Source organism: Salvelinus namaycush, chromosome 8 (assembly GCF_016432855.1).
Source record: "Salvelinus namaycush isolate Seneca chromosome 8, SaNama_1.0, whole genome shotgun sequence".
In the NCBI taxonomy this organism is placed as follows: Eukaryota; Metazoa; Chordata; class Actinopteri; order Salmoniformes; family Salmonidae; genus Salvelinus; species Salvelinus namaycush.
In genome coordinates this window covers 7,337,394-7,364,137 of record NC_052314.1, presented here as the reverse complement: position 1 = coordinate 7,364,137, position 26,744 = coordinate 7,337,394, and the positions used below count along the sequence as shown (strand labels likewise).

The 26,744-nt window shown below is 41.8% G+C and overlaps 1 protein-coding gene across 1 annotated transcript; it reads left to right on the top strand.

Annotated features, from left to right (window-relative positions):
• The first annotated feature begins 17,742 nt into the window (after positions 1-17,742).
• On the top strand, positions 17,743-21,541 carry LOC120051745 (proteasome subunit alpha type-1-like). Its single transcript, XM_038998630.1, has 10 exons — positions 17,743-17,820; positions 18,804-18,848; positions 19,009-19,110; positions 19,525-19,628; positions 19,769-19,857; positions 20,019-20,089; positions 20,238-20,367; positions 20,573-20,652; positions 20,871-20,975; positions 21,258-21,541. Exons 1-10 carry the CDS (start codon positions 17,818-17,820, stop codon positions 21,315-21,317), a joined length of 789 nt encoding a protein of 262 aa, XP_038854558.1. The 5' UTR covers positions 17,743-17,817; the 3' UTR covers positions 21,318-21,541.
• Positions 21,542-26,744: the final 5,203 nt, after the last annotated feature.

Below are 26,744 nucleotides of genomic sequence, written 5' to 3'. Positions count from 1 at the left end.
TACATCAATTCATTCATTATGCGAGTGGGATGGGGGCGCAAACAAATGCCACATTCAGATTTGGGGACAGGTCATTACTTAAAGGCAAATGGGAAGTGCCACTTGACTTGTAAGAGCAGCCGAGCACTTGCTGGAGTTTCTGTTGTTCATCCTGGGAGCATTAGAGAAATTACATTTAATCGTTGAAACGTTAGGGCATCAATTAGTTGGTCACGCCATATAGCGCGTGGGAGGCAGTGTCGGACTTATCATTAGGCAGAAGAGACAATTGCCTCAGGCCTCACATCATCAGAGGCCCCGTGAACTGGGCATAATAAAAAATTAAAATAATAATAGTAATACAAATAAAAAATAAAAATTCTCCTCTCGAGCCCCCCCCCCAACCTCCTCCCCCCCCCCCATCCTCCGCACGATCCGCTGTTGCGGGCTGCTCAGTTCACTGCTCTCGTTCTGTCTTGCTTCAGCAGGTTGGTCCAGCAGCAAAATCTGCGGGAAGCTTCAAAGTTGCATCATCTAAACAGTCTTCCTAGAACGGTCTATGAAAGGTTGCTAGGAAATATTATATATGATTATATGTAGAATCCTTCTTGCCTTCCAAAGAATACTTCTTGCCTTTCAAATAATCATCAAAGAACCCTTTCTTCCAAAAATGGTTCTTAGGATGTTAAAGGTTGTAGGTAGAACCCTTTCACTTACAAAGAACCCTTGTCTTCCAAAAAAGGTTATTCTGATCATAACAGTTCTTGGTAGAACCCTATCCCTCCACAAATAACCCTTTTGGAACCCTTTTTCTAAGAGTGTACTACACGAGTGAAGAGCAAAATACACTTGTTAAGCTACATAACATACAAAAAATCCTTAATATAATGAGCAAATTAGAATACAGATGATGAGCACTCAACTCAATTTAGCTAACACTTTGGCCTCTGTCTGGGGCCTCCAATTCTCTAAGTCCGCCCCTGGTGGGGTGAAGCTTTGGCTAGCCCTGACATCATCCAGTGCTGTCTGCGTGCACCGCTCTGCTACTGTAGTAGGCTGCTTCCTCCACTCTCATTCAAGTAAAAGAGGCCAGAGAGAAAAAGAGCCCCTTCAGCAATCAATGTCTAGACCAATGGTTGATGTGGACCGGTGCTGGGTTACCAGATCTGAGTACTGGAGTACCGGATCTCGGTGAGTATACAGTACAGTACCATGAGTACCGGCTCCCTAATCCTTAAACGTCAGGCGTTGATCTCTAGACAGTTGGCAATGGTGTGGTTTGAGAGAACAGTTTCCAAAAATGGCCTATTATATTGAATGAAGTTGTTGCATGTGACATTTGTTACACCGTCCAAAACACTTGAAGACATAAACCACAGAGATAGCAAAAGTGCACCACATTATAGCTAATCATTATCTCTTTGTTATGTTTACTTGCAAGGATTCCCTACTGCCTACTGAACACTGTCAGAAAAAAGGTGCTATCGAGAACCTAAAATGGTTCTTCGGCTGTCCCCATAGGAGAACCTTTTGAATAACCATTTCCACATAGGAGAACCCTTTTGGTTTCAGGTAAACCTAAGGGGAGAGCTGAAGAACCCTTTTGGAAAACTTTTTTCTAAGATTCTATCTGAGGCCTTGGGATCCTTTTATGCCACTTCATATCGTTATCCAAATATATCATATAAAAAAAAGTATCCACTTGCCGACATAATATGTGGACTCAAAATTGGATTTGAATTGGGGTTTGTTATTGGGATTTGTTATTGGGATTTGTTGTTGGGATTTGTAATTGGGATTTGTAATTGGGGTTTGTAATTGGGGTTTGTAATTGGGGTTTGTAAATTGGGATTTGTAATTGGGGTTTGTAATTGGGGTTTGTTATTGGGATTTGTAATTGGGATTTGTAATTGGGATTTGTATTTGGGATTTGTAATTGGGATTTGTAATTGGGGTTTGTTATTGGGGTTTGAGGGAATGAAGCTCCTGGTATTCTTTAACACAGTCATCTGACAAAGACACCAAGAAACCAGGATACAGAGAAGGAATCAACATCAAGGAGATTACACAGCAACATAATGGCACAGTTCTTAGTGTTGGGGAAGCTACTCTGATAATATAGTTGACCATGCTACCAATTACTTCACACTGGAAATAGTTAAGCTACACTTGTCACGTTCCTGACCTGTTTTCCTTTGTCTTGTATTTATTTAGTTGGTCAGGGCGTGAGTTGGGTGGGTTTGTCTATGTGTGATTTTCTAGGTTGGGATTTTGTGTTCGGCCTGGTATGATTCTCAATCAGAGGCAGCTGTCAATCGTTGTCCCTGATTGAGAATCATACTAAGGCAGCCGGGGTTTCACGTGTGTTTTGTGGGTGTTTGTTTCCGTGTTAGTGTTTTCACCACACGGTACTGTATAGGTTTCTGCACTTCGTTTATTTGTTTTGTATTTCAGTGTTCAGTTTTCGTTATAATAAATCATTATGAACACTAACCACTCTGCGTATTGGTCCGATCCGTCTCGCCTCTCCTCGTCCGAGGAGGAGGAAGAATATGACAGCCGTTACAGAAACACCCACCAAAAAAGGATCAAGCAGAGTGGGAACAGACAGCAGCAGCAGCAGAGACCGAAGACACAGGACTCATGGACTTGGGAAGAGATCCTGGACGGCAAAGGACCCTGGGCTCAGCCAGGGGAATATCGCCGTCCCAAGGCAGAGTTGGAGGCAGCGAAGGCAGAGAGGCGCTGGTATGAGGAGGCAGCGCGGCGACGCGGTTGGGAGCCCGAGAGTCAGACCCAAAAATTGGGGGGGGGGGGGGCACACGCGGAGTGTGGCAAAGCCGGGTAGGAGACCTGAGCCAACTCCCCGTGCTTACCGTGGAGTGAGAGGGCGTCGTGCTGGTCAGACGCCGTGTTGCGCGGTGTCCCCAGTACGAGTGCTTAGCCCAGTGCGGGCTATTCCACCTCGCCGCACTGGTAGGGCTAGGTTGGGCATCGAGCCGGGTGTCATGAAGCCGGCCCAACGCATCTGGTCTCCAGTGTGTCTCCTCGGGCCGGCGTACATGGCACCAGCCTTACAAATGGTGTCCCCGGTTCGCCAGCATAGCCCAGTGCGGGCTATTCCACCTCGCCGCACTGGCAGGGCTACGGGGACCATTCAACCTGGTAAGGTTGGGCAGGCTTGGTGCTCAAGAGCGCGTGTCCTCCTTCACGGTCCGGTAATTCCGGTGCCACCTCCACGTACCAGTCCTCCGGTGGCAGCCCCCCGCACCAGGCTGTCTCTCCGTCTCCTCCCTACAGGTGTACCTGCACTGCCAGTCTGCCCAGAACTGCCTGCCTGCCCAGCGCTGTCTGAACTGCCTGACTGCCCAGCGCTGTCTGAGCTGCCCGCCTGCCCAGCGCCGTCAGAGCTGCCCGTCTGTACCGAGCCGTCAGAGCTGCCCGTCTGTCCCGAGCCGTCAGAGCTGCCCGTCTGTCCCGAGCCGTCAGAGCTGCCCGTCTGTCCCGAGCCGTCAGAGCTGCCCGTCTGTGTTGAGCAGCCAGTGCCGTCCGCCAGCCAGGAGCAGCCAGTGCCGTCCGCCAGCCAGGAGCAGCCAGTGCCGTCCGCCAGCCAGGAGCAGCAAGTGCCGTCCGCCAGCCAGGAGCAGCCAGTGCCGTCCAGCCAGGATCCGCCAGAGCCGTCCAGCCAGGATCCGCCAGAGCCGTCCAGCCAGGATCCGCCAGAGCCAGCCAGCCAGGATCCGCCAGAGCCAGCCAGCCAGGATCCGCCAGAGCCAGCCAGCCAGGATCCGCCAGAGCCAGCCAGCCAGGATCCGCCGGAGCCGCCAGCCAGCCAGGATCCACCAGAGCCGCCCGCCAGCCAGGATCTGCCACTCAGTCCGGGGCTGCCCCTCAGTCCGGGGCTGCGCTTCAGTCCGGAGCTGCCCCTCAGTCCGGAGCTGCCCCTTAGTTCGGTGCTGCCCTTTAATCCAATGGGGTTTAGATGGAGGGTGGCCATTGGGAGGAGGCCACGGAAGCGGGGATTGACTATGGTGGGGTGGGGACCACGACCAGCGCCAGAGCCGCCACCGTGGACAGACGCCCACCCAGACCCTCCCCTAGAGTTTATGGTGGTGCGCCCGGAGAGTTCGCACCTTAAGGGGGGGGGTTCTGTCACGTTCCTGACCTGTTTTCCTTTGTCTTGTATTTATTTAGTTGGTCAGGGCGTGAGTTGGGTGGGTTTGTCTATGTGTGATTTTCTAGGTTGGGATTTTGTGTTCGGCCTGGTATGATTCTCAATCAGAGGCAGCTGTCAATCGTTGTCCCTGATTGAGAATCATACTAAGGCAGCCGGGGTTTCACGTGTGTTTTGTGGGTGTTTGTTTCCGTGTTAGTGTTTTCACCACACGGTACTGTATAGGTTTCTGCACTTCGTTTATTTGTTTTGTATTTCAGTGTTCAGTTTTCGTTATAATAAATCATTATGAACACTAACCACTCTGCGTATTGGTCCGATCCGTCTCGCCTCTCCTCGTCCGAGGAAGAATATGACAGCCGTTACAACACTAAAGCTACTCTCAAGAAAAATGTAGTTTTCTTAACTAAAGTTACTTTGAAAAAGTAGATCTCTACATCCAAGCTACTTCGTGAAAATGTATCATAGCTAAATATCAAATGTCACAGATTACAAATTGCAAGACTATATTACTCTGGAGTTAGATGTTAATAGAATATGTAATTTAACCTGTTAAACAAAAAAATATGTTTCAAGTGAGAATTCAGTAGGTCTGATGGCGAAAATGAAAATAAATTCCAGCCTACTTTACCCGTATTTTGTTTTGTTTTTGAAAAACAATGTGTGTAGTTCCATTAGTAGCTACATGGCTAAAAAGTAATTAACTACTGGGTAACACTTTTAGATGTGTTGTGACATATTTAAGCAGTAAGGCCCGCGGAGGTGTGGTATATGGCCAATATACCACGGCTAAGGGCTGTTCTTAGCACGACGCAATGCAGAGTGCCTGGACACAGCTCTTGCTGTGGTATATTGACCATATATCACAAACCCCAGAGGAGCCTTAATGCTATTACAAACTGGTTACCAACGTAATTAGAGCAGTAAACTAAATGTTTTGTCATACCCATGATATGCGGTCTCTTGTACCATGGATTTCAGCCAATCAAAATTCAGTTCACCCAGTTCATAAATTGCTTATAAACTGGGTGGTTCGAGCCCTGAATGCTGATTGGCTGACAGCCATGGTATATCAGACTGTATACCATGGGTATGACAAAACATTTATTTTTGCTGCTCTAATTACGTTGTAAAGCAGTTTATAATAGCTCCTCGGGGGTTTGTGATATATGGCCAATATACCACAGCTAAGGGCTGTATCCAGGCACTCTGCGTTGCGTCGTACATAATAACAGACCTAGCCATGGTGCATTGGCCATATACCAGACCCCCTCGTGCCTTATTGCTTAAATATTTTATGGCTGGTTATGACACCTACATATGAGTGTGAAAGCCCACATATTGATTATTAATAATTTCTCAGATATTTATTAGCTAATCATTCAGTCGAATAAGCCATTGAATCTGTATTTGAGCGTTAAGGGACGTTAATGGCTAGCTCGGTCCACGACATTATGTTCTTATATTTTTCAATCTTGAGATACAAGGGCAAATGTTATTTAATCAGTGACTGAAATTTCGCGCTACCTGATATTCACTTCCGGACTTGGAGAGCGCTCAAAGCATTGTAGAACGCCCCTCTGAATAACGGGGTGTGGTGTTGGTTTAACTGCATTGTGAAAAAGAAAGACACGGAAAAATGTAAAGTGTCCTTGTCTGTCACGACTTCCGCCGAAGTCGGGTCCTCTCCTTGTTCGGGCGGCGCTCAGCGGTCGGCGTCGCCGGTATTCTAGCCATCGTCGATCCACTTTTCATTTTCCATTTGTTTTGTCTTGTTTTTCCACACACGTGGTTTCAATTCCCTCATTTACTGTTGTGTATTTAACCCTCTGTTCCCCCCATGTCTTTGTGTGGGATTGTTTATTGTAGTGCTTGTGCATGCTCCCCGTGAGCGCACAACGGGTTATTTTTGTGCCTATTTATCTTGTTGTTCTGGATGCCGTTGGTTTTGCTTAATAAATCTCCGGTTATTACCCAGTTCTGTTCTCCTGCGCCTGACTTCTCTGCCGCCAATTACGCACCCCGCTATATTGTCTCCTTATTCATCCTGTTTTCAGGCTTGTAACATTTATAAGCATGGTTTCGTTTTTGAAATCTAGAGATAAAAGGTTTATCTAAACTATGATTATTTTTCTTGTAATTTTGATGTATAATTTAAGAGTTTTTAATTTATGTACTCATGTAAATACACATAAGACGAGACATCATTTGTAAAAAGACATGAAACCATTAAAAAGCCCAAATGTTTATAATGAAAATACATTTAATCCGAGATACCATCTTGTCTCATTTTCCCCTTCATGTGACTGCAGCAAAACTAAGCTAGTTAACTTTGTATGTAAGTCAATGAGACAAGATGGTGTCTTGGATTAAATGCATTTACTTTTTACAAATGATGGCTCGCTAACAACAACTAGCTAGCTACGTTAGCAGTTAGTATGCGATCATTAGATACACATTTCATAAAAAGTAACCTTCTAAAATACATATCATTAGCATGGAACATATGTACTCGTGTAAATACACTTAATGCTGCCCATGGGGGTTTCTTACATTTAATACACAGGCCTTTTCTATACTTGATTTGTACAATTAGCCATGTACAGTGGGGAGAACAAGTATTTGACACACTGACGATTTTGCAGGTTTTCCTACTTACAAAGCATGTAGAGGTCTGTAATTTTTATCATAGGTACACTTCAACTGTGAGAGATGGAATCTAAAACAAAAATCCAGAAAATCACATTGTATGATTTTTAGGTAAATCATTTGCATTTTATTGCATGACATAAGTATTTGATACATCAGAAAAGCAGAACTTAATATTTGGTACAGACACCTTTGTTTGCAATTACAGAGATATACGTTTCCTGTAGTTCTTGACCAGGTTTGCACACACTGCAGCAGGGATTTTGGCCCACTCCTCCATACAGACCTTCTCCAGATCCTTCAGGTTTCGGGGCTGTCGCTGGGCAATATGGACTTTCAGCTCCCTCCAAAGATTTTCTATTGGGTTCAGGTCTGGAGACTGGCTAGGCCACTCCAGGACCTTGAGATGCTTCTTACGGAGCCACTCCTTAGTTGCCCTGGCTGTGTGTTTCGGGTCGTTGTCATGCTGGAAGACCCAGCCACGACCCATCTTCAATGCTCTTACTGAGGGAAGGAGGTTGTTGGCCAAGATCTCGCGATACATGGACCCATCCATCCTCCCCTCAATATGGTGCAGTCGTCCTTTGCAGAAAAGCATCCCCAAAGAATGATGTTTCCACCTCCATGCTTCACGGTTGGGATGGTGTTCTTGGGGTTGTACTCATCCTTCTTCTTCCTCCAAACACGGCGAGTGGAGTTTAGACCAAAAAGCTCTATTTTTGTCTCATCAGACCACATGACCTTCTCCCATTCCTCCTCTGGATCATCCAGATGGTCATTGGCAAACTTCAGACGGGCCTGGACATGCGCTGGCTTGAGCAGGGGGACCTTGCGTGCGCTGCAGGATTTTAATCCATGACGGCGTAGTGTGTTACTAATGGTTTTCTTTGAGACTGTGGTCCCAGCTCTCTTCCGGTCATTGACCAGGTCCTGCCGTGTAGTTCTGGGCTGATCCCTCACCTTCCTCATGATAATTGATGACCCACGAGGTGAGATCTTGCATGGAGCCCCAGACAGAGGGTGATTGACCGTCATCTTGAACTTCTTCCATTTTCTAATAATTGCGCCAACAGTTGTTGCCTTCTCACCAAGCTGCTTGCCTATTGTCCTGTAGCCCATCCCAGCCTTGTGCAGGTCTACAATTTTATCCCTGATGTCCTTACACAGCTCTCTGGTCTTGGCCATTGTGGAGCGGTTGGAGTCTGTTTGATTGAGTGTGTGGACAGGTGTCTTTTATACAGGTAACGAGTTCAAACAGGTGCAGTTAATACAGGTAATGAGTGGAGAACAGGAGGGCTTCTTAAAGAAAAACTAACAGGTCTGTGAGAGCCGGAATTCTTACTGGTTGGTAGGTGATCAAATAGTTATGGCATGCAATAAAATGCAAATGAATTACTTAAAAATCATACAATGTGATTTTCTGGATTTTTGTTTTAGATTCCGTCTCTCACAGTTGAAGTGTACCTATGATAAAAATTACAGACCTCTACATGCTTTGTAAGTAGGAAAACCTGCAAAATCGGCAGTGTGTCAAATACTTGTTCTCCCCACTCTATATATAGAGTGAATCAGATGTACTGTTGTTGCCTTAACATCGGATGGGTGTATTTATTTGTTTTGCACACCACCGTCTTTAGTGATAAGATAGCTAACGTTAGCTAAAAAAAACACTAATTAGATGGTAGCTAACTGTTAGATAGATAGCTAGCTAGCTAGCTAGCTACATGAAAAGTTGAGAGCTAGCTTTAGCTATGTTATGAAAACATTGAGAAACGGGATTGTAATGTATTTGAGAATGTGTGAAAGTGTTTGCTATTGCCATAATATATTTGGTATGAAGTTTTAGTTTTCAGCTTTCTTTAGCGGTGTCACTGCATTGTAGCATACTCTATTCTCAGATTTCGGTTCTTTAGTTATATATTTTCAGAAAAAGTAATGCATCTGCTGCATCCAAGGGTGGAGGTGAAGACCTTGAGGGAGGCTGCAGAAAACAACTTTCAAATGAAAGGAAATATTCAGAATTCGCTCTGCCATTTCCTGGTTGCTAAAATTCGAATGGCTCGTCTAAATTCAGTTTATGTGACAAAACAAGCAATGTATATCATTATACCATCTAAATCGCTGTGACACTGTCAAGCAGCATTATGACCATCATAATCATACAAGCCAGATAGGCCTCTCACGTACATGACCTTATATCAGTCATCAGTCACAAAATGAGTGTCTTGCCCTGCACCTGAAATCTGCTCCTGCATTCATCCCAGTCATCAGCAACAGAGCATTGAGGTAGGTACATGTGGTGGTAGTTGTGCAATTACGTGTGTGCAATTACAATGATAATTTAATATGGTCAATTTCAGAAAATGTTATATAACATAAACATAATGTTTACAAGTAGGCTATGGTGTAATGGAATGGTTTGCCTTGTGTGGTAGGTTTTGCGCTTTTTGACACTTGTAAAATAAGACGTAAAAAAAACACAATAGAGTTATGACCATATTATGACAAGTTATGTCTGCTCTTATGACATATTATGACATGGTTATGACCGTGTCATAACGTGTTATGACGCTAAGTGTCATGTTCAACTACCACCAAGCTACAGCAAAATGTAATTCAATTACTAGTTGAGCTACATGTAGTTCACTACTCCCCAACACTGTAAGTTCTACACTTTTAAAAGATAACCATCTTGCTTTGGGGGGCTGATATTGCAGTGACACCACTGTGCGTTTGGCTCAATCATCCCAATGCAACCGGAGAAGAAATCTTAGTGAGTCAGAAGCCAGGATGGAGGCAGCAATTCTCCTCAAGGAAACTTGGCTCCCACGTTTGGAGCCATTTCAGATTCAATCACACTTGATCAACTTGGACCGAGTCCTTCGGTATTTATAGAAAGTTAAACGGTATGCGGTTATGAAACATGGCAGAGGGCCAACGTCTGCAGTCATTTCTGCCTCCACAGCAAAGCTGAGAGTTAAAAATGAAGGAGTATCCAATTTTTCTGTACTGTGTATTTCACTTCCAAAAGATCTGGTCTGCAGAACCAGGTTGCTGATTAATTGGAAAATGCAGGAAGACTTTACATTAAGTTGTTCTCATATCGGTGTAATAACCCTGTAATTACTACAGTAATAACATTATATTAACATGTTACGTGGTACTTTAGTAACTGTATTATAATCACATAGTAATGGATATTGAGCCTTGTAGAATATTTAAAAAACTATTTAACTCCATCATTGTGCAATTACAAAGCAATTACTGAAATAATGTGTAATAACAGTGTCGTTACAGTAGTAATAAGTGTTACTACACAGGTATAAGAGCAGCTCAATGTAAAGTGTTCACAACAAATTTACTCTACGTAGGCTAACTATTGTTTTGATCAAGGGGAGAAAATGTATCATATTTGTACTGTTTTGTGTAGTCCTGGTGTGAGCACGTTCATCTTATTTCTATCTCTCGTGTGTTTTTGTTCCACTTTATTTTATAGTACTACTGATATTGGTTACTGCATTGTTGGAAAAGAGCTTGCAAGAACAGCATTTCACTGTACTTTTGCACGTGACAATAAAAACATGACATTTTAAACTACTTGAGGTGCAACCTGTTCTTCGAAGAGAGGACCTGGAACAATCTCTACACCTTCTGAGTTCCTTGACATCCACGGTCGCCATTCACTCCCTTCTGTCGGGTATTTTGCATATCTTCAGAGGAAGGCAGCCAAAGCAGGAGGCGGCTTGAGGCCATCCCACACTTCACCTCTGACCTTACTCTCTCGCATCTCTGGTTATGTCACCCTCTTTGACGTAATTGAGTCTTGAAGCTAATGGCTCAGCCGGTGTGGCAACAATGAAATTAATACGCCATGTTCAGATCTAGCGATTGCATTATCCCTCATTACTGGGAAACGGGACAGTTTGGCCAATCAGTCAAACGCAGTGAAAGTGCTGTCAATCGTAAAAAGTCATTATTGTGACATGATAGATTCTGAAGCACAAGAGCCCATTAACAACTTTAATGAATAGATTAGCCGAAGGAGCAGCCAGGTAGCTAAGGAACAACACTTGACCACTCGCCCCCCACCTAACTCTTGCGACACCAACTCATAGCATTAGATCTTAGCAGGCTTGTATGATAACCGAGACAGTTATTATGAGGACATCGACTGATAACTTGGTTTGTGAATCCCTGGGCTGTTATTCATAAAGTGTCTCAGAGTAGAATAGCTTATGTAGGATCAGGCGCCGATATACAGCGCCTTCAGAAAGTATTCACACCCCTTGACTTATTCCACATTTTGTTGTGCTACAGCCTGAATTCAAAATTGATTAAATGGATTGTTTTTACCCCATAATGACCAAGTTAAAACCTGCCCAGTCCTTAACGATTACAAGCATACCCATAACATGATGCAGCCACAACTATGCTTGACAATATGGAGTGGTACTCAGTAATGTGTCATATTGGATTTGCCCCAAACATAACACATTGTATTCAGGACAAAAAGTGAATTGCTTTCCCACATTTTTTGCAGTATTACTTTAGTGTCTTGTTGCAAACAGGATGCATGTTTTGGAATATTTGTATTCTGTACAGGCTTCCTTCTTTTCACTCTGTCAATTAGGTTAGTATTGTGGAGTAACTACAATGTTGTTGATCCATCCTCAGTTCTCCTATCACAGCCATTAAATACTGTAACTGTTTTAAAGTCACCATTGGCCTCATTGTGAAATCCCTGAGCGGTTTACTTCCTCTCCGGCAACTGAGTTAGGAAAGACGCCTGTATCTTTGTAGTGACTGGGTTTATTGATACACCATTCAAAGTGTAATTAATAACTTCACCATCCTCAAAGGGATATTCAATGTCTGCTTTTAAACATTTTCCCCCATCTACCAATAGGTGACCTTCTTTGCAAGGCACTGGAAAACCTCCCTGGTCTTTGTGGTTGAATCTGTGTTTGAAATTCACTGTTTGACTAAGGGATCTTAATTGTAAATGTGGGGTGCAGAGATAAGTTAGTCATTCAAAAACCATGTTAAACACTATTAATGCACAGAGTGAGTCCATGCAATTTATTATGTGACTTGTTAAAGCACATTTTTACTCCTGAACTTATTTAGGCTAGGATTAATAAAGGGGTTGAATACTTATTGACTCAAGACGTTTCAGCTTTTCAATTTTAATTAATTTACATTTCTAAAAACATAAATCCACTTTGAGATTATGGGGTATTGTGTGTAGGCCAGTGACACAAAATCACAATTTAATTCATTTTAAATGTAAGGAGTAACACAATAAAATGTGAAAATTGTCAAGGGATGTGAATACTTTCAGATTAAGGCTGAAATTCAATCAACTGCAGAAAGTGGATTTCTGCACGGCGCAATGGAAATCAAGTGTCATCTCCCTCCATAACAGACACGCTGCTGTGCAACTCAAACACAACTTTGAAAGCACAGAGTGGGAATGTGCTATATGAATTCTGGCCTGAAGTTTTACTGTCTACCACAGGTATCAAAAGTACGTGTAGATGACAATGCAATATAGTGAAAAAGGAGTCTCCACATGCTTCAATCAGATGCAATGTCAGTGTTCATTTGCTAAGTGTTCCGGCTGTTAAATGTCCTATAGTAAATTCATGAGTTCATTCAAAAGTGTTCCAAGTGCAAAGAACATACTTGTGATCATGGTTAAGCTTTTAATGTCATGGATTGTACTGTATTTTCCCAGGTCTGTTCCCACAATACTGATGGACAACGATCCCTGTCCTGGTTTGCTCTCCTGCTCAGTCCTCTGCAATGGGACATGGTCCCACTGTGTCAGAATGAATCCTTCAGTCTCTCCTGGATGACATTATATGCTCAACGAAGGGTATGAAACAATCCCTAACTCCTCATATACCTTGAATGTTCCTTGAATGTGTTGTCTAAATCGCTCATGTTTTTTAGTAATCTGTGCTCTATAAATGTGTACATAGAACATGAATGTGAAACCTGCCAAACAGACATGGGTAGTGATTGGAATCAGTTATTGGGTGTCAATTCAATAAGTGCACTATGCTGTGAAGCCATTCAACATGTACTGGCTAAAGAGAGAAATACCATGCTCATCGGAATAGATAATGATATTAGAGGTGCGCTAATCTCTCGTGGACAGACTATATATTGAGCATCAAATAAAAATGTTTTATTTGACACATGCTTCGTAGACAACAGGTGCAGACTAACAGTGATTCCCGGATTTTCGGGTTATTCCAAGCGGATTCCAAAATTTGTCCAACTGGGGATTTGCACAGTATTATTGTTGATGAGTTACACTATAGTGAGTCTAAGGAAAATATAAGATACTGTGCTTCACAGCAGATTGACTAAGGACACATTCCTGAGGATTCTCATTTCATACCCAACCCATACAGGCTGAAAACCCAGCTCATAGATTTGTTGTCAAACTCCAGAGAAAAATTAGTGAGAAAATTGAAGAGGCTGCTCATAAAGCAGATGAAGTGGAGCCAGGAATCTCTCCCGTCTCCAAAAGTGACCTCTCATATTAGCTAATCCAAAATTACAGTATCGGATGAGCAAATGCAATTAATGTTTGAGCATTTGCCGGGGAGCAAGGGAAATACTTTGAGTTCAGTAATGATTTGACGTCTTCTTGCTTCCCAGACTTGGCATCGACCGATTTCTCCATCTACACTGACAATGGAGGTTGAAGAAATAGATGGTGTCTACATTAACTTGGGGGAGTTGTGTTTTGTCTGTCAGTGCTTGTTGTGTGATTATTTTGTTTGAAAAGCCAAGAACCTTTATGTGAAGAAAGCACCAAGAAGTAGGTGCTACAATAGGCAGGGACATCTATAAGACGATTTGATGTGAGAATGATGACAGTTCAATGACAAAAGCTTTCTTTTTATCTGAGGATAACACTCCCCCTTCCCCTCTCACCAGTCATATGAGTAACCTTGCCAGGAAATTACAGTTGTGATAAACATCCTAGCTGTCACATATGAAAAGCACCTGAGGGTTTGAAACACTTGTTTGGAGTAATTCACTCTGACACATCAAAAGACCTCCCTAGATCATCCTGCCCTTGATGTAATGGAGTCCTGCCGTGGAATCTCCCTCAATGGACCGCTCCCGAGACCACCTGTTGATTTCCGATTAGACCGCACGCTCACATCATGGTTGACAGGCAAAAAGGGGAGGAGGCGGGGACTACCCTCTCCTCCTGTCTCTATTTGACTGGATTAACACTGAAGGCCCAGAGGCTAGAGCCTGCCAGTCACACCTGTCAGAGCAGAATCAGAGCAGCCTAGAACGATAGCACATCAAAAAACACATGATGTCCCACAAAACACCACACCACACACATAAGAGCCATCACAGCTGTCAGTCAGAACCTCAAAGGCCAGATGATTCAGGGGAGAGACAACATGGCTGTTTATCTACATACATGAATCTCAATCAGGCATTGTACAATGTATTGATCAGATCAAATGACTAATTATAGATCACCACTGAGACACAAAGGGACAGTTAAAGAGCCTCCATGTGGCTCAGGACCATCAGGTTCCTGGCCCCTGTACTAAGACAATCTGTACTGAGACAATCTGTACTGAAATCCATATAGTGCATGAACATCAAAGTGACATTTTCTTGATTCCATGATTCCCCGCACGAAATGTATTATGGGGCTTGAAAATTGTGAAATTGAAAATGTTTAGAAATTATCTACAGCAGTGATGTTTTAGGGGAACCCAGAAAACATCAGATAAGAGAATTTTTTTCTAACGAGGAAGCATTTGTCTCATGGAAAACGAGACATGAGAACGAATGAGGAGCACTGAGAGAGGAGAGGGACTATATATCTAGAAGGCTGGACAATTGAACCCTGGTGTCTTCAGTCAAACAGTCAACTTCCATCATTGCTGCATGACCTCCATGCGTTTCCCTAGTCTAGGGGATTGAGCTGTATAAATGTGTGACACAGCATGAGGTTCGCCACTTATTGGCTAGCTATTGTTAGATCCAAAGGCTGAGTGAATATGCAATCTATCTGGCTCTCATATTAGTAAGTGCTCCACAATGGGCTCTTCCTGGTTTGAGACAGAAGAAGCCTTTTCAGCCATTTACCGCCAAAATGCTGTGTAAACTCTTTGAGAAAACGCAAGGAAACGGATGGCAAGATTCTGCATGACTCAACTCCTCCACCACCTGCTGCTGCGTGTCCTGACATTTAGTGGGAAATGTAAAAGTCAATGAATATGTATACATGCTCATAAAACCTATTGAGGAGGGCTTTCCGTTCACTCCGTGTGCTGTTGATGACCCTTGACCCGCTCCGTGGTACCTGCCAGCTTAATGCATACTTGGCAGACCGGCCCATTAGTCCAGCTGATTCCCAGGCTAAACACATCGCTGGCCTATTTTAAGAAACAGTGGTGTGAGATGAGGGCATATTTAGACACATTTAGTCACTCCGGATACTCAAGCAATCCATATCTGGAGGCACGTACAGGTTCACTGCTGACGCTGATGTCATCATCTCTCGCTCCAGTGAGTCGCTGGGAGGACTAAGATGCACCTCTGAGGTCCAACTACAACTCCAAATCATGAAAATGCTTGACTTTGTCTGTGATGACAATGACCTTAGTGATGAGGGTCAAAGGGCCGGAACCCCACAAGGGCTTCAAAAACATATTCAAGCACATTTTGAGGGACAATTTTTCTGGGTTTGTGGTAACACACACTGTTGTGTCACTGATTGAGATAGCTAAGTACAGTTGACAATGCACTGACGTATTTCTTCTCCGAGACTTGGTCTGGGTGAGCAACCTTGCTTTCGTCTTCCCAATCCATAACGCTACACCTTTAAACACCTCTGCACTCCTCCTCTTCCTTCCCTGCGTGTGAGGACTGGCGGCGTGGCTTGGACCCGTCACAGAGTGACTCAGGCCACTCTTCCATTTGAAAAATTAAAAGGGGGCCATTTGGCAGAGTTAAATGAAGCCCTGGCGAAATATGCTGAGCTCAGCACAGCTCCTAGAAGCTCAATCACAAAGGAGGCACGCTGACGTAATGGCCACCACTGCATCTGCCTTGGCAGGGGAGGAGGGCTCGTCAGCACAGCTCCTTTAATTAATCTCCCTCCGGATCAAGGGTACATCAGATATCATTAACAGAGTCTCGGCTCTCAGTGTCCAGCCATTTCAACCCAAATAAAAAAAGACAGGGTGGGCGGAGAGAGGTGGAGAGGGATTCAAAGAGGGATCAAATAAACCCTGCATCCATGAGCCTGTTCATGTTGTATACTACACTCAGCTGTGTTCACTGCTGTTATGACAGGCTTACAGAGCATGTGTTGTGACCATGATGCTCTTGTTGCACATTGTGAATCAAAAGTAGCCTACACTGTTGTAAGCCTATCCCTGCTTTGATTGGAGTGATGCAAGTTTATTTTGGTCTAGTTATTTTTCCTTCGAGAGTCATTTTGTCTATTCAGAATGCAAAATATCCAGGTTTAATTTGATGGCAGCTCAACACTACTGAATTGACAAGACCTCTTTTTTGTAGCTCTGACTGATTCGGCAGGACTTAGTGATAAAACACCATTCAAAGGAATTCTGTACATTGAAAATGAAATACAAAGCATTTCTTGCAGACCTGTCCTGACTTGAAATAGCAACCCTGCAGATTGAGGAAAAACATGACTACCTGACCTATGCCATAGTCCCCTATACAGAGATTGTAGTACTGTATACTTCATAAAATAAGAAAGACAATGTATAGCATAATGAATCCTATTGAACAAAATAACTGTCAAAGCCAACCAGTCAAAGAAAAAAAAAGTGGACACACACACACACAGTATCAGTTTACTGTAGCCTGTGATGTAAACTTCCAATTTACTGCTGCCATCCAGTGCTCATCTAGGCACCCTGCAATTATGTATTTCGTTGCAGAAAAAGAAATGTTAAAACAAAATGTTGTTTGCTTTTATTACTGCAAGTAATATGTCATTCCAGTTATTGCAACGTTCTGAGAACCATGCACATACTTTCTGGAATGGATTTTAACATCAATCAAAATCTAAATTAATTCCAGAATTGACAGGAATCATTTAAATTAAACAGTAAAATTGCAAGTCTTTGGTCAAGTAAAAAATTATTAACGTTTTCAATCTTTGATTACATCAGTGGTAAAATACCCAATTGCCATACTTTAGTAAAAGTAAAGATGCCTTAATAGAAAATGACTCAAGTAAAAGTGAAAGTCACCCAGTAAAATCCTACTTGAGTAAAAGTAAAAAAGAATTTGGTTTGAAATATACTTAAGTATCAAAAGTAAATGTAATTGCTAAAATATAATTAAGTATTAAAAGTAAAACTATAAATATATTATAATTTTTTTTAACAGAGGGCACAATTTTCTTTCTTTTTTTATTTACGGATAGCAGGGGGCACATATTGGATCAATATCATGCCAAATGAAAACAAGTGATTTACATTTGTGGATTGGTACTTATTTGTACAGATCGTTATACACAAATACAAAATGCATGCTGTGTGTTCACAATACATTTGGCATGATATTGATCCCATAGGCACACTCCAACACTCAGACATTTGTATTTAGTGAGTCCGCCAGATCAGATGCAGTAGGGATGACCAGGGATTTTCTTTTTATGTGCATGAATTTGACCATTTCCTGTCCTGCTGACCATTCAAAATGTAACTAAGTACGTTTGGGTGTCAGGGAAAATGTATCGAGTAAAAAGGACATTATTTTATTTAGGAATGTAGTGGAGTAAAAGTAAAAATTGCCCAAATTTTTTTTTTTTTAAATAAGTAAAATTACTTTAAAGTATTCCTTAAACGCTTTACACCACGGGATTGCATTTCGAATTTTAATCTACTGGATGGACTTCTGAGATCTACTGCTTTGCCTTACGTCACAGATCTAGGGAAATAAATCAATCCAGAGTCACAGTTCACCAAGCAACAGCAGAGATGGTAAGAATGAATAAAGCATGCATTTTATTTTACGTTTCTAAGCGCGAATGTTGCTTAATAAGTAATACAATTAATCGCATTTATTGAATGGCAAAAGTGTTCGATAATTAAGGATCCTAGCTAGAGCAGCTAGCTATCACTCGTTGAAAGGATATTAACTTTACGTTAGCTAGACTAGCTTAGCACAAGTCTATGAGCACAACAGAGGAAACGAGTGCACTGTGAGTAAGCACAAAACAGCAAGCATCTGGAAGTTTATGATTATGCACGAGCTAGATGGTTAGCAAACTATCTCAATAAGATTAAACAAATAAAAAGTACTAGCCTAGTTAGCAGTTAGTTACATAGTAACGTAACTAAGTTAGTTAGCTAATTTTAGATGGCTAGTTAGCTACCTAACACAGCTAGGTAGCTAACTAGCATTCTACGTTAGCTAGCTATCGTTAGCCAGTGTAATGTTGATTGTTTCACTTTCGTTTTTTGACTGCCATAAAGGTTACCCAACTTTGCCGAATGCCATTGGTATTTGCAGTCAACCGTCCTTACCTATGGAGTCAAAGGCTGATTGAAATTGCATGGTTGTTCGCGGTGCTGTCTTCCAAATGCTTGCAACAAGCTACTTTGGGGCTTGAAACAAATTTAGCTAGTTGTCATACCTACCTCTAAAAGTTTCAAACGTGTTTGACGTCATCAGAGGTGCACCCATAGAGGTCCTATTCTACTGACTGAATCTGTAGGTGCACCCCCATGCCAGGTGACTAAACAAAGCCACAAGGTTGGTTGCTTGATAGCTTGCGCTATAATTTATTTATAGCAATACAATACCTTAGTCTAGGGTGGCAAACACGTTCTGTGTCGAGTTGTTTTTTGGTAGATAACTCATCGCAATGCCAGATAACTACGTAAGTAAAACATGTAATGTGTATTTCTTGACAAATATACCGTGAAAACGTTGACACTACTGCCTTTTTGTCTCTCTGTAGTTCCGTAACCAGTACGACAATGACGTCACCGTATGGAGTCCTCAGGTAAGGGCCATGTTGCCTTATGAGAAAGCGACCTTACAAGGTACTCACTACAGCATTAACATAACTCAACGGACAATCAAAATGATTCTAAATGTTTGGGGAATGAGATTCCCTGCAGTGTCTCCCAAATAAGGTAACATTATCAATGCACTTGTTTCAGGGGCGCATTCACCAGATCGAATATGCCATGGAGGCGGTGAAACAAGGTTCGGCTACAGTGGGGCTCAAGTCCAGAACCCATGCAGTCCTGGTTGCTCTCAAGGTATTTCCCAGTAACATCCCACTTCTATTCTACACTGTGACAGCTTTATTTTGTCAAGAGTTACATAGGAGCTACACCGAGATGTCAGGAAAACAGTATTTTTTTTATTTATTTACCTGCTACACTGGATGCGGACATGAGCCACACTTTGCAATCTAGAAAATAGAACCAGAGGGTAATTTTGTGCTAAGTAGACGGTGCTCCTATGCCCAGGTTTAATTTAAATGAATAAGAGCGTCTCACCCTCAGCAAAAGTTAAGTTTCCGGTGTGCCAGGCCAGGTAAGATACCCTGGGATGAAATAAAAATGTGGCTGTCCCACAGTTGTAGTACCTTACTCTTGACTAAGTACTTTCGACACTTGCAGTGACTATCAATGGGCTGTTGAGTGAGACTGTTCTGTGTTTATCCACAGAGAGCCCAGTCTGAGCTGGCTGCTCACCAGAAGAAGATCCTCCATGTTGATGAACACATTGGCATCTCTATTGCCGGGCTGACTGCAGATGCCAGGCTCCTCTGGTACCACACACACACACACACACACACACACACACACACACACACATCTCGTGTCTAGTTGCAGGAATACCATGACTTCGTATGCAAAGTGTATCCACTGTAATCTGTGTCAAGATTTCCCCTTCCTTCATCCTCGACAGTAACTTCATGAGGCAGGAATGCCTGGACTCCAGGTTTGTGTTTGACAGGCCTCTCCCAGTGTCGCGCCTCGTCACTCTCATTGGAAGCAGTATCCTTTGTCATGTTTTCACATTCACCTCTAGAAGCCTGCACCGGCATTCCAATCAATGTTTCAATGTCAAAATGTACACTTTGGCCTTTTCATGAGTTAATAGGTGAGGTCAGGTTTGGGAATTGGCGTGCTGTGCTTTAGACTTAACAGTCCCTCAGAAACCCAAATCCCCACACAGAGATATGGAAGAAGACCCTATGGTGTGGGACTGCTTATCGCTGGCTACGACGTGAGTTCTCTTTGTCATCTTTTTTAATGGAAACTAGGTCTGCTGATGAAGGGGTGTAACACTCTAGAAGTAGTATGTGATTCTTAAAGCAATACTAATTAGTAATGTGGAGCATCTGTCATTCTCTCCATATGGTTTCTTCTTGTAGGACATGGGGCCTCATATCTTCCAGACCTGCCCCTCTGCAAACTACTTCGACTGCAAAGCCATGTCCATTGGAGCCCGCTCCCAGTCTGCCCGCACATACCTAGAGAGAAACATGAACACCTTCCTGGACTGTGAGAGCATGCACACACACACTGTATTTGTAGTTCTCACAAGTACTAACACAAATACATACCTGAGGGCACAAATGCATGTCTACTCAGACACTTACTAATAAAGTAGATACCGTTTGATGCTTGTTAACTGTAGCACCTCACACACATTTCAGCACATGCTCTTTGCATTTATCCCTTTGTCCATTGCATTGTCTGTATTTAGCTAATCTGAATGAGCTGATCAGGCATGGTCTGCTTGGGCTCAGAGAAACACTCCCTGCTGAACAGGACCTCACGATTAAGGTAAGCTGCTATGGCTCAACCAACTGATCTTACCCCTCCTTCCCTGCTGAACAGGGCTGTGTTTATTAAGTCATGTAACAGAGCATGTTTTGCTACATTTATGATAAAATTTGTATTTCTCAGTCCAGTTAGTTCCTCCCTGTTTGTCAGTTTTCTTCTGTTTGGTGCCTAATGAACACAACCCAGGCCTTTACTGAGTAGCTCTCCCTGCCTTTCAGAATGTCTCCATCGGTATTGTGGGGAAAGACATGGAGTTCACCATCTACGACGATGATGACGTGGCTCCTTTCCTCGTGGGTCTAGAGGAGAGGCCACAGAGAAAGGTAGGATTCGGCTTGGAGCTAACAATGGATGTAATTTGAGGAAAGTAGTTGGATTAATGCTAGCCTGGAACCACACTGAAACAGAACAATTAATTTGGAATCCAGGGTAGTATAATGCACCCTCAAAGATATTTGTATATGTAAATATATTAGAGTGGTTAACAAACATGACATCACAAAATTGCCTGAACACATCAAGTGTTGGAATTGTCATATTATCGTTGAACGGTAGCCAATCAAGATGTGGGCCACTGCTAACCTCTCCTTCTGTCTGTCCTTTAGGTCGTCCAGGCTGCAGATGAGCCTGCAGCAGACAAACCTGATGAGCCAATGGATATCTGAGACTTGGAGGACGCAGAATGATTACACACTTCTTGTCACACTGCGGTGGCCAGAAACCAAATCCAACAAGGCACCACTCACTGGACTGCAATGGGGAAATTCTGTACTGTGACAATATGCCACTTACTGAAAACAAGTGAATTGTACGCTTTCTGCTAATAACATTGGATGTTGCTTTTCTATTGGTAGAATGTTCAATTCTATAAATAAAACCTTTTTTCTCATTTGGTGCCAATGTGTTTTTTGTTTGACACATACTTGAGACTTATTTTTTATTTTAAGGTTGTTGGTTGTCCAACCAGGAGATATTCCACAGCAGTGACTACTTTTTATAACATTGGCATACAGGTTAATCAATAGTGTATAAAAGTGAGTTTTTCTTCATAACTAGTGGTCCAGTGTTGCATTATAGCCATGAAGTAAGCAGGGATGTGAACATTTTGATTATCAGTATCTCAGAACTATGCTTTGCGTAGATTGAACCTTAGTCCCAAGGTCACCAATTATCATTTCTACTAAGGTTCAATCTATGCAAAGCATAGTTCTGAGATACTGATAATCAGTTTTCACATCCCAGACCAAGTGTTTTATAGTGAATCCTTTCATTACACATTTGTCCTCACCTTAAAAGGAAACTGGAGTGCAGAGCATCAAAATCCTGAGACATTAGAAGAAATGTAGAAGTTGCAATTGCAGATATGTTCAGTCACAACTAGCTATTTGAATACATAAATGATATAACTATAGGTAGTAATTAGTCTGATCATGGGTTCTGACTCATCACAATTTACTTATAATTTCAGACTTTTTTTGCTTGCGTGCCATTATTTCTGGCTAGCATAGACCATACTTAGAGGGCGATGGCAAAGACAGACCAATCAGAACACGTCTCTTTGTTCAGGCTTGTGATTGGACTGCAGATAACCTTACAGCGCAAAGTCCAGATGGGTTTATGCAGATTGAACTTTGTAGTCTTTAATTTTCTTCACACAGACATGTAGAACCAGCTAAAGATCAATTATGTGACTCATTTTTGACAAATGTCAGAGCCAAGGTCTCGAAGTTCTAGATATATTTCACATTGATTCTAAAAACAGTTTATTGCACTAAGGACAAAAAGCATCCTTAAGTCCAGAAGTGCAGGAGCACAATACAATCCCAATCAGTCAGTTTACTGTAAGCACATTGTGTCAAAGGTATTATTCAATGGTGGACTCCTTAACCAGACACTGGTACAATACTGTGGGTACTGTATGACTTCTGCTTCAGACTGTCACTTAGCAAGAGAAGGGATACCATCTTTCTCAGGTGGAGCTTTTTGCTCCTCTACTCTGTTACAGACTGGATAACTGCCAGCCTTCATGCTAGGGCCCATCCAGTATTGAAGCTTTGAGAGGCTAGAAAGAAATATTTATTGACAGACGTACTCAGACTTGTTTGCAGGTTGCACTCCTCTCTCCCAAGTATAGGAAGGAATTTAGGGAAGAATCAATAGTGTTTCCTTGTGGTTATTTCTTCTGCTTCTTGTTTCATCTAAGAACGGCCAGTTTATGTTTCCGTTGACACTATCCTTTTCCTCTCACTCCAACACCATGGACATCTTTAGTGTGTACTCAAGCTCCTCCCCTTGCTCCTCTGCAACACCCATCTCATTATCAGCCACACCCAGCTTGTCATTGGCCCCACCCTCCTCCCGGTACATTCCTTCTTTCTCTACCTCAGTCCCACCCACATCACACTTAGCCCCACCTTCCTCATTCCCAGGGATAAATCAGCAGCTCCCTCATCAGTACTCAAATCAGACCCTGCCTCAGCTCCACCTTCATCATCCTCAGCCCCACTCTCGTTGGTCGTCTCTGGCTGCTCCTCAGTGCTGGTCGCCTGGGAATGGTCGCATCCACAGAAGGGCTCTTCCCAGCATGGATGGGGATCTTCTGGGAAACCTAATTCAACCATGGATACATATACAGTACCTAATAAAGTTTCCATTTCCATTCATCGTCAGTCACTTTGTAATTTGAGCACATGCTGCACAGTCCTCATCAGAAGCACTAAACCCTACTGTATGTTACACCAAATCTGGTATAGCTCCATATTGTTTTATTAATTTACCTTGTATTATTTATTGAATATTCTAAACATACTTGCAGTGAAGCCGCTCAATAACTACATCATACCAGTCATCCAACAGATTCCCATTCAGTGACACAGAAGCATCCAGGGTCAATGCCCTGCTCAAGGGCATATTGACCGATCTACCACCAGGCCAAAAAACGTGAACCCAAACCCTCCAAGATCCCCCCACAGTACCCCAATAGCTGTCCCTCAACCATTCGAGAGCCCTCCCAGGAAGAAAATAAAAAATACAATTAATTCCATTCTCCAACCCCCAAGAACCCCCCAATGCACCAACAACCAAGAGAATGAACTAAAGAGAAAAAAGGAAAAGACAGAAAAAACAGCAAACAAAATGTTTTTATTTTTTAAATTAAAACAAAGGACATTAAGGACAACTAAAATCATAACAGCAATGCCAACTGTATATGTTTGTGTGCATGTCTGGCACTATTACATGTATGTGTGTGTTCTTGTATGTGTTTATTTGAATGAGAGTGTGTGTATATGCATGTGTACAAACACCTGCACAGCATCAGCCTCAGGCAAACCGGCATTAGTTGTAAAAACACTGCCACTTAGTGTACTTTTTATTATGTTTTATTTGTACTTACATTTTTTATATATTTTTTTACTTTATCTTTGACCATCATTCTATCTCTCACACAGCAACTCCACTCCCACTTGTCTCCAATTCCACACCAACCCTCAGCCCATCCCATTCATCTCTGCTGGCCACCCACTTTGGGTTTCTACGCAACACATATCTTTCAACTATGCTGTGATGTTTAACGTACAATTTCAAGCTATCTAATCGAATCCACAGATTGCGAGTTGAAGATAAATACTTTTACTAAGAGTATTATTATATTTGTAATTGACTGACCCGGTCTCTCCAGATCTCCTAACAGTACTATTTCTAGGGTCAATTTTAGATCAATGCTATGTATTTTCAGCCATTCCTAAACCTGAGACCAGAAACAGGCTACCCGAGGGCAATACCAAAATAAATGGTCTATTGATTCTGTATCCTCACAACAAAATCTGCAGAGCTTCGATGATTTTATGCCCCAAATATTCAACATTTTGTTGGTGGCAAGAATTCTAAATAATAATTTTAGCTGAAAAGCACGAAGTCTTGAATCTTGCGTTGTTTATATATCAACTCATACACCCTGTACCATGGCATCGGAATCTATTTTGCAATCTGTATGGCACAGTTGTCAACATCCTGGTCCTCAAATGAAACTGGTATACTTTCCTATTTATGCTATTTTTATTCCTCTGCAAGTTTTGATCCTTTATATTGGGCAGACAGACCAGTTCCCTACCTCCTCCCACTGCCACCGCCTCCTTCATTTTTGGGGCAATGCTGTAATCAATTGGTTGTACTCTTGGATTGAGCAGACCTTTCAGTACAATTCTGATAACTCCATGAAGGACATAACTCTATCATTCCAATTTACAGTATTATTTAAGAACAAAATACAATTTTCAAACATCTTTCCCATAAATATAGGTATTTTATCAACCAGCACATTTGAATTCAGCCATAATATTTGTTGTAATATTTGTTCTATCTTTTCTGGGGGATGAAATTGAAATTGTAGCCGGCTCTGCAATGCTTGTTTGAAAAAGAGAGATACTTTGAAAAAAGTATAATTTTCAATTAATCAAAAATGAGACATGGCAATCTGCACAAAGGCAAAAAGGCCATTTTTAAACAATGGATGAGCTTTTCTTAGTAATCTACTTGAAAACCATTTAGGGTTCAAATAAAAAATGTGAATGAGAGAAGCTTTTAGAGAGGTTTAGTGCTTTTATTTTTTATAATCTCAACCCACCCAATTCATATTCATTTTATAGATAGGCACGTTTTATTTTGTCTGGTTTAGCGTCCCAGATCAAGCGAAATATTTTTTGCTCATATGATTTGAAAAACAAATCATTAGGAGTAGGCAGCACCATAAGTAAGTGAGTAAACTGAGATATAACTAAGGAGTTAATCAGGGCAATTTTTCCATAAATAGACAGGTATATACCTCTCCATGGTTGCAGGATCTTGTCTATTTTTGCAAGTTTTCTATTGAAATTCATTGTGGAGAGCTTATTTATATCTTTTGTGATATGAACACCGTGTATGTCTACTTCACCATCAGCCCATTTTATAGGTAAACTGTAGGGTAATGTAAAAGTTGTATTTTTAAGGATCCAATACGTAATATTGTACACTTATCATAATTAGGTTTGAGTCCAGAGAGTACAGAAAAGTTATCTTTAATGAGACATTGCAGGGATCTAGCTTGCGGACTTAATATAAAACTTGAGTCATCGGCATACATGGACACCTTTGTTTTTAAGCCTTGGATTTCTAATCCTCTAATGTTGTTATTGGTTATTATTGTTATTGATTTTAATAGCTAGCATTTCGATGGCCATAACGAATAGATATGGAGACAGCGAACACCCTTGTTTAACTCCTCTTGACTATTCAAAACTCTATGAGAAGTAGCCGTTATTTACTATTTTATACCTGGGGTTGCTATACATTATTTTTACCCATTTTCTAAGAGAATTACCGAAATTGAAAAAAATCCAGGCATTTACAAATGAAATCCAGTTTTACTTTATCAAATGCCTTTTCAAAATCCGCTATAAATACCATTCCTGGCTTCTTATATGTTTCATGATGTTCTATTATTTCTAGTAGTTGTCGTATATTATCTCCAATGTATCGTCCATGTAAAAAATCTGTCTGATCAGGATGAACAATACCTGGTAAAACCCTTTTAATTCTGAGTGCTATGCATTTTGCTAGTATTTTTGCATCACAACATTGGGTTGTAAGGGGCCTCCAGTTTTTTTAGATAGACTGGGTCTTTATATTTGCCATCTGGGTCTTGTTTTAATAATAGAGAAATCAGACCTTCCTGCTGAGTACGTGACAGACTACAATTTCTATAGGAGTAGTTAAAATATACGTCTACCGGTGTGCCATCAAGCCCTGGGATTTTTCCAGACTGAAAGGATTTAATAGCCTCAAAAAGTTCTTCCTCTGTAATTTGGTCTTCGCACTGATCTTTCTGTACATTTGTTAATTTTCAATTTTTTATATTATTTGGAAAGAATTCCTTACCATAATCTTCATTCAGTGGGAAAGGATGAGAAGGAAAAGAGAACATCTGCCTAAAATAATTAGCTTCCTCTTTTAAAATATCATTCGGAGAATCAAAGATGACTCCGTCTTCAGTAACCAGTTTCTGTAAATTATTTTTGTTAGCGTTCCTGTATTGGAGATTCAGGAAGAATATT

Coding starts and splice junctions, on each gene's coding strand:
- LOC120051745 (XM_038998630.1), top strand. Junction 18,849..19,008: donor TCACCGTATGGAGTCCTCAG/GTAAGGGCCATG, acceptor CACTTGTTTCAG/GGGCGCATTCACCAGATCGA. Junction 19,858..20,018: donor CGTCACTCTCATTGGAAGCA/GTATCCTTTGTC, acceptor ACAGTCCCTCAG/AAACCCAAATCCCCACACAG.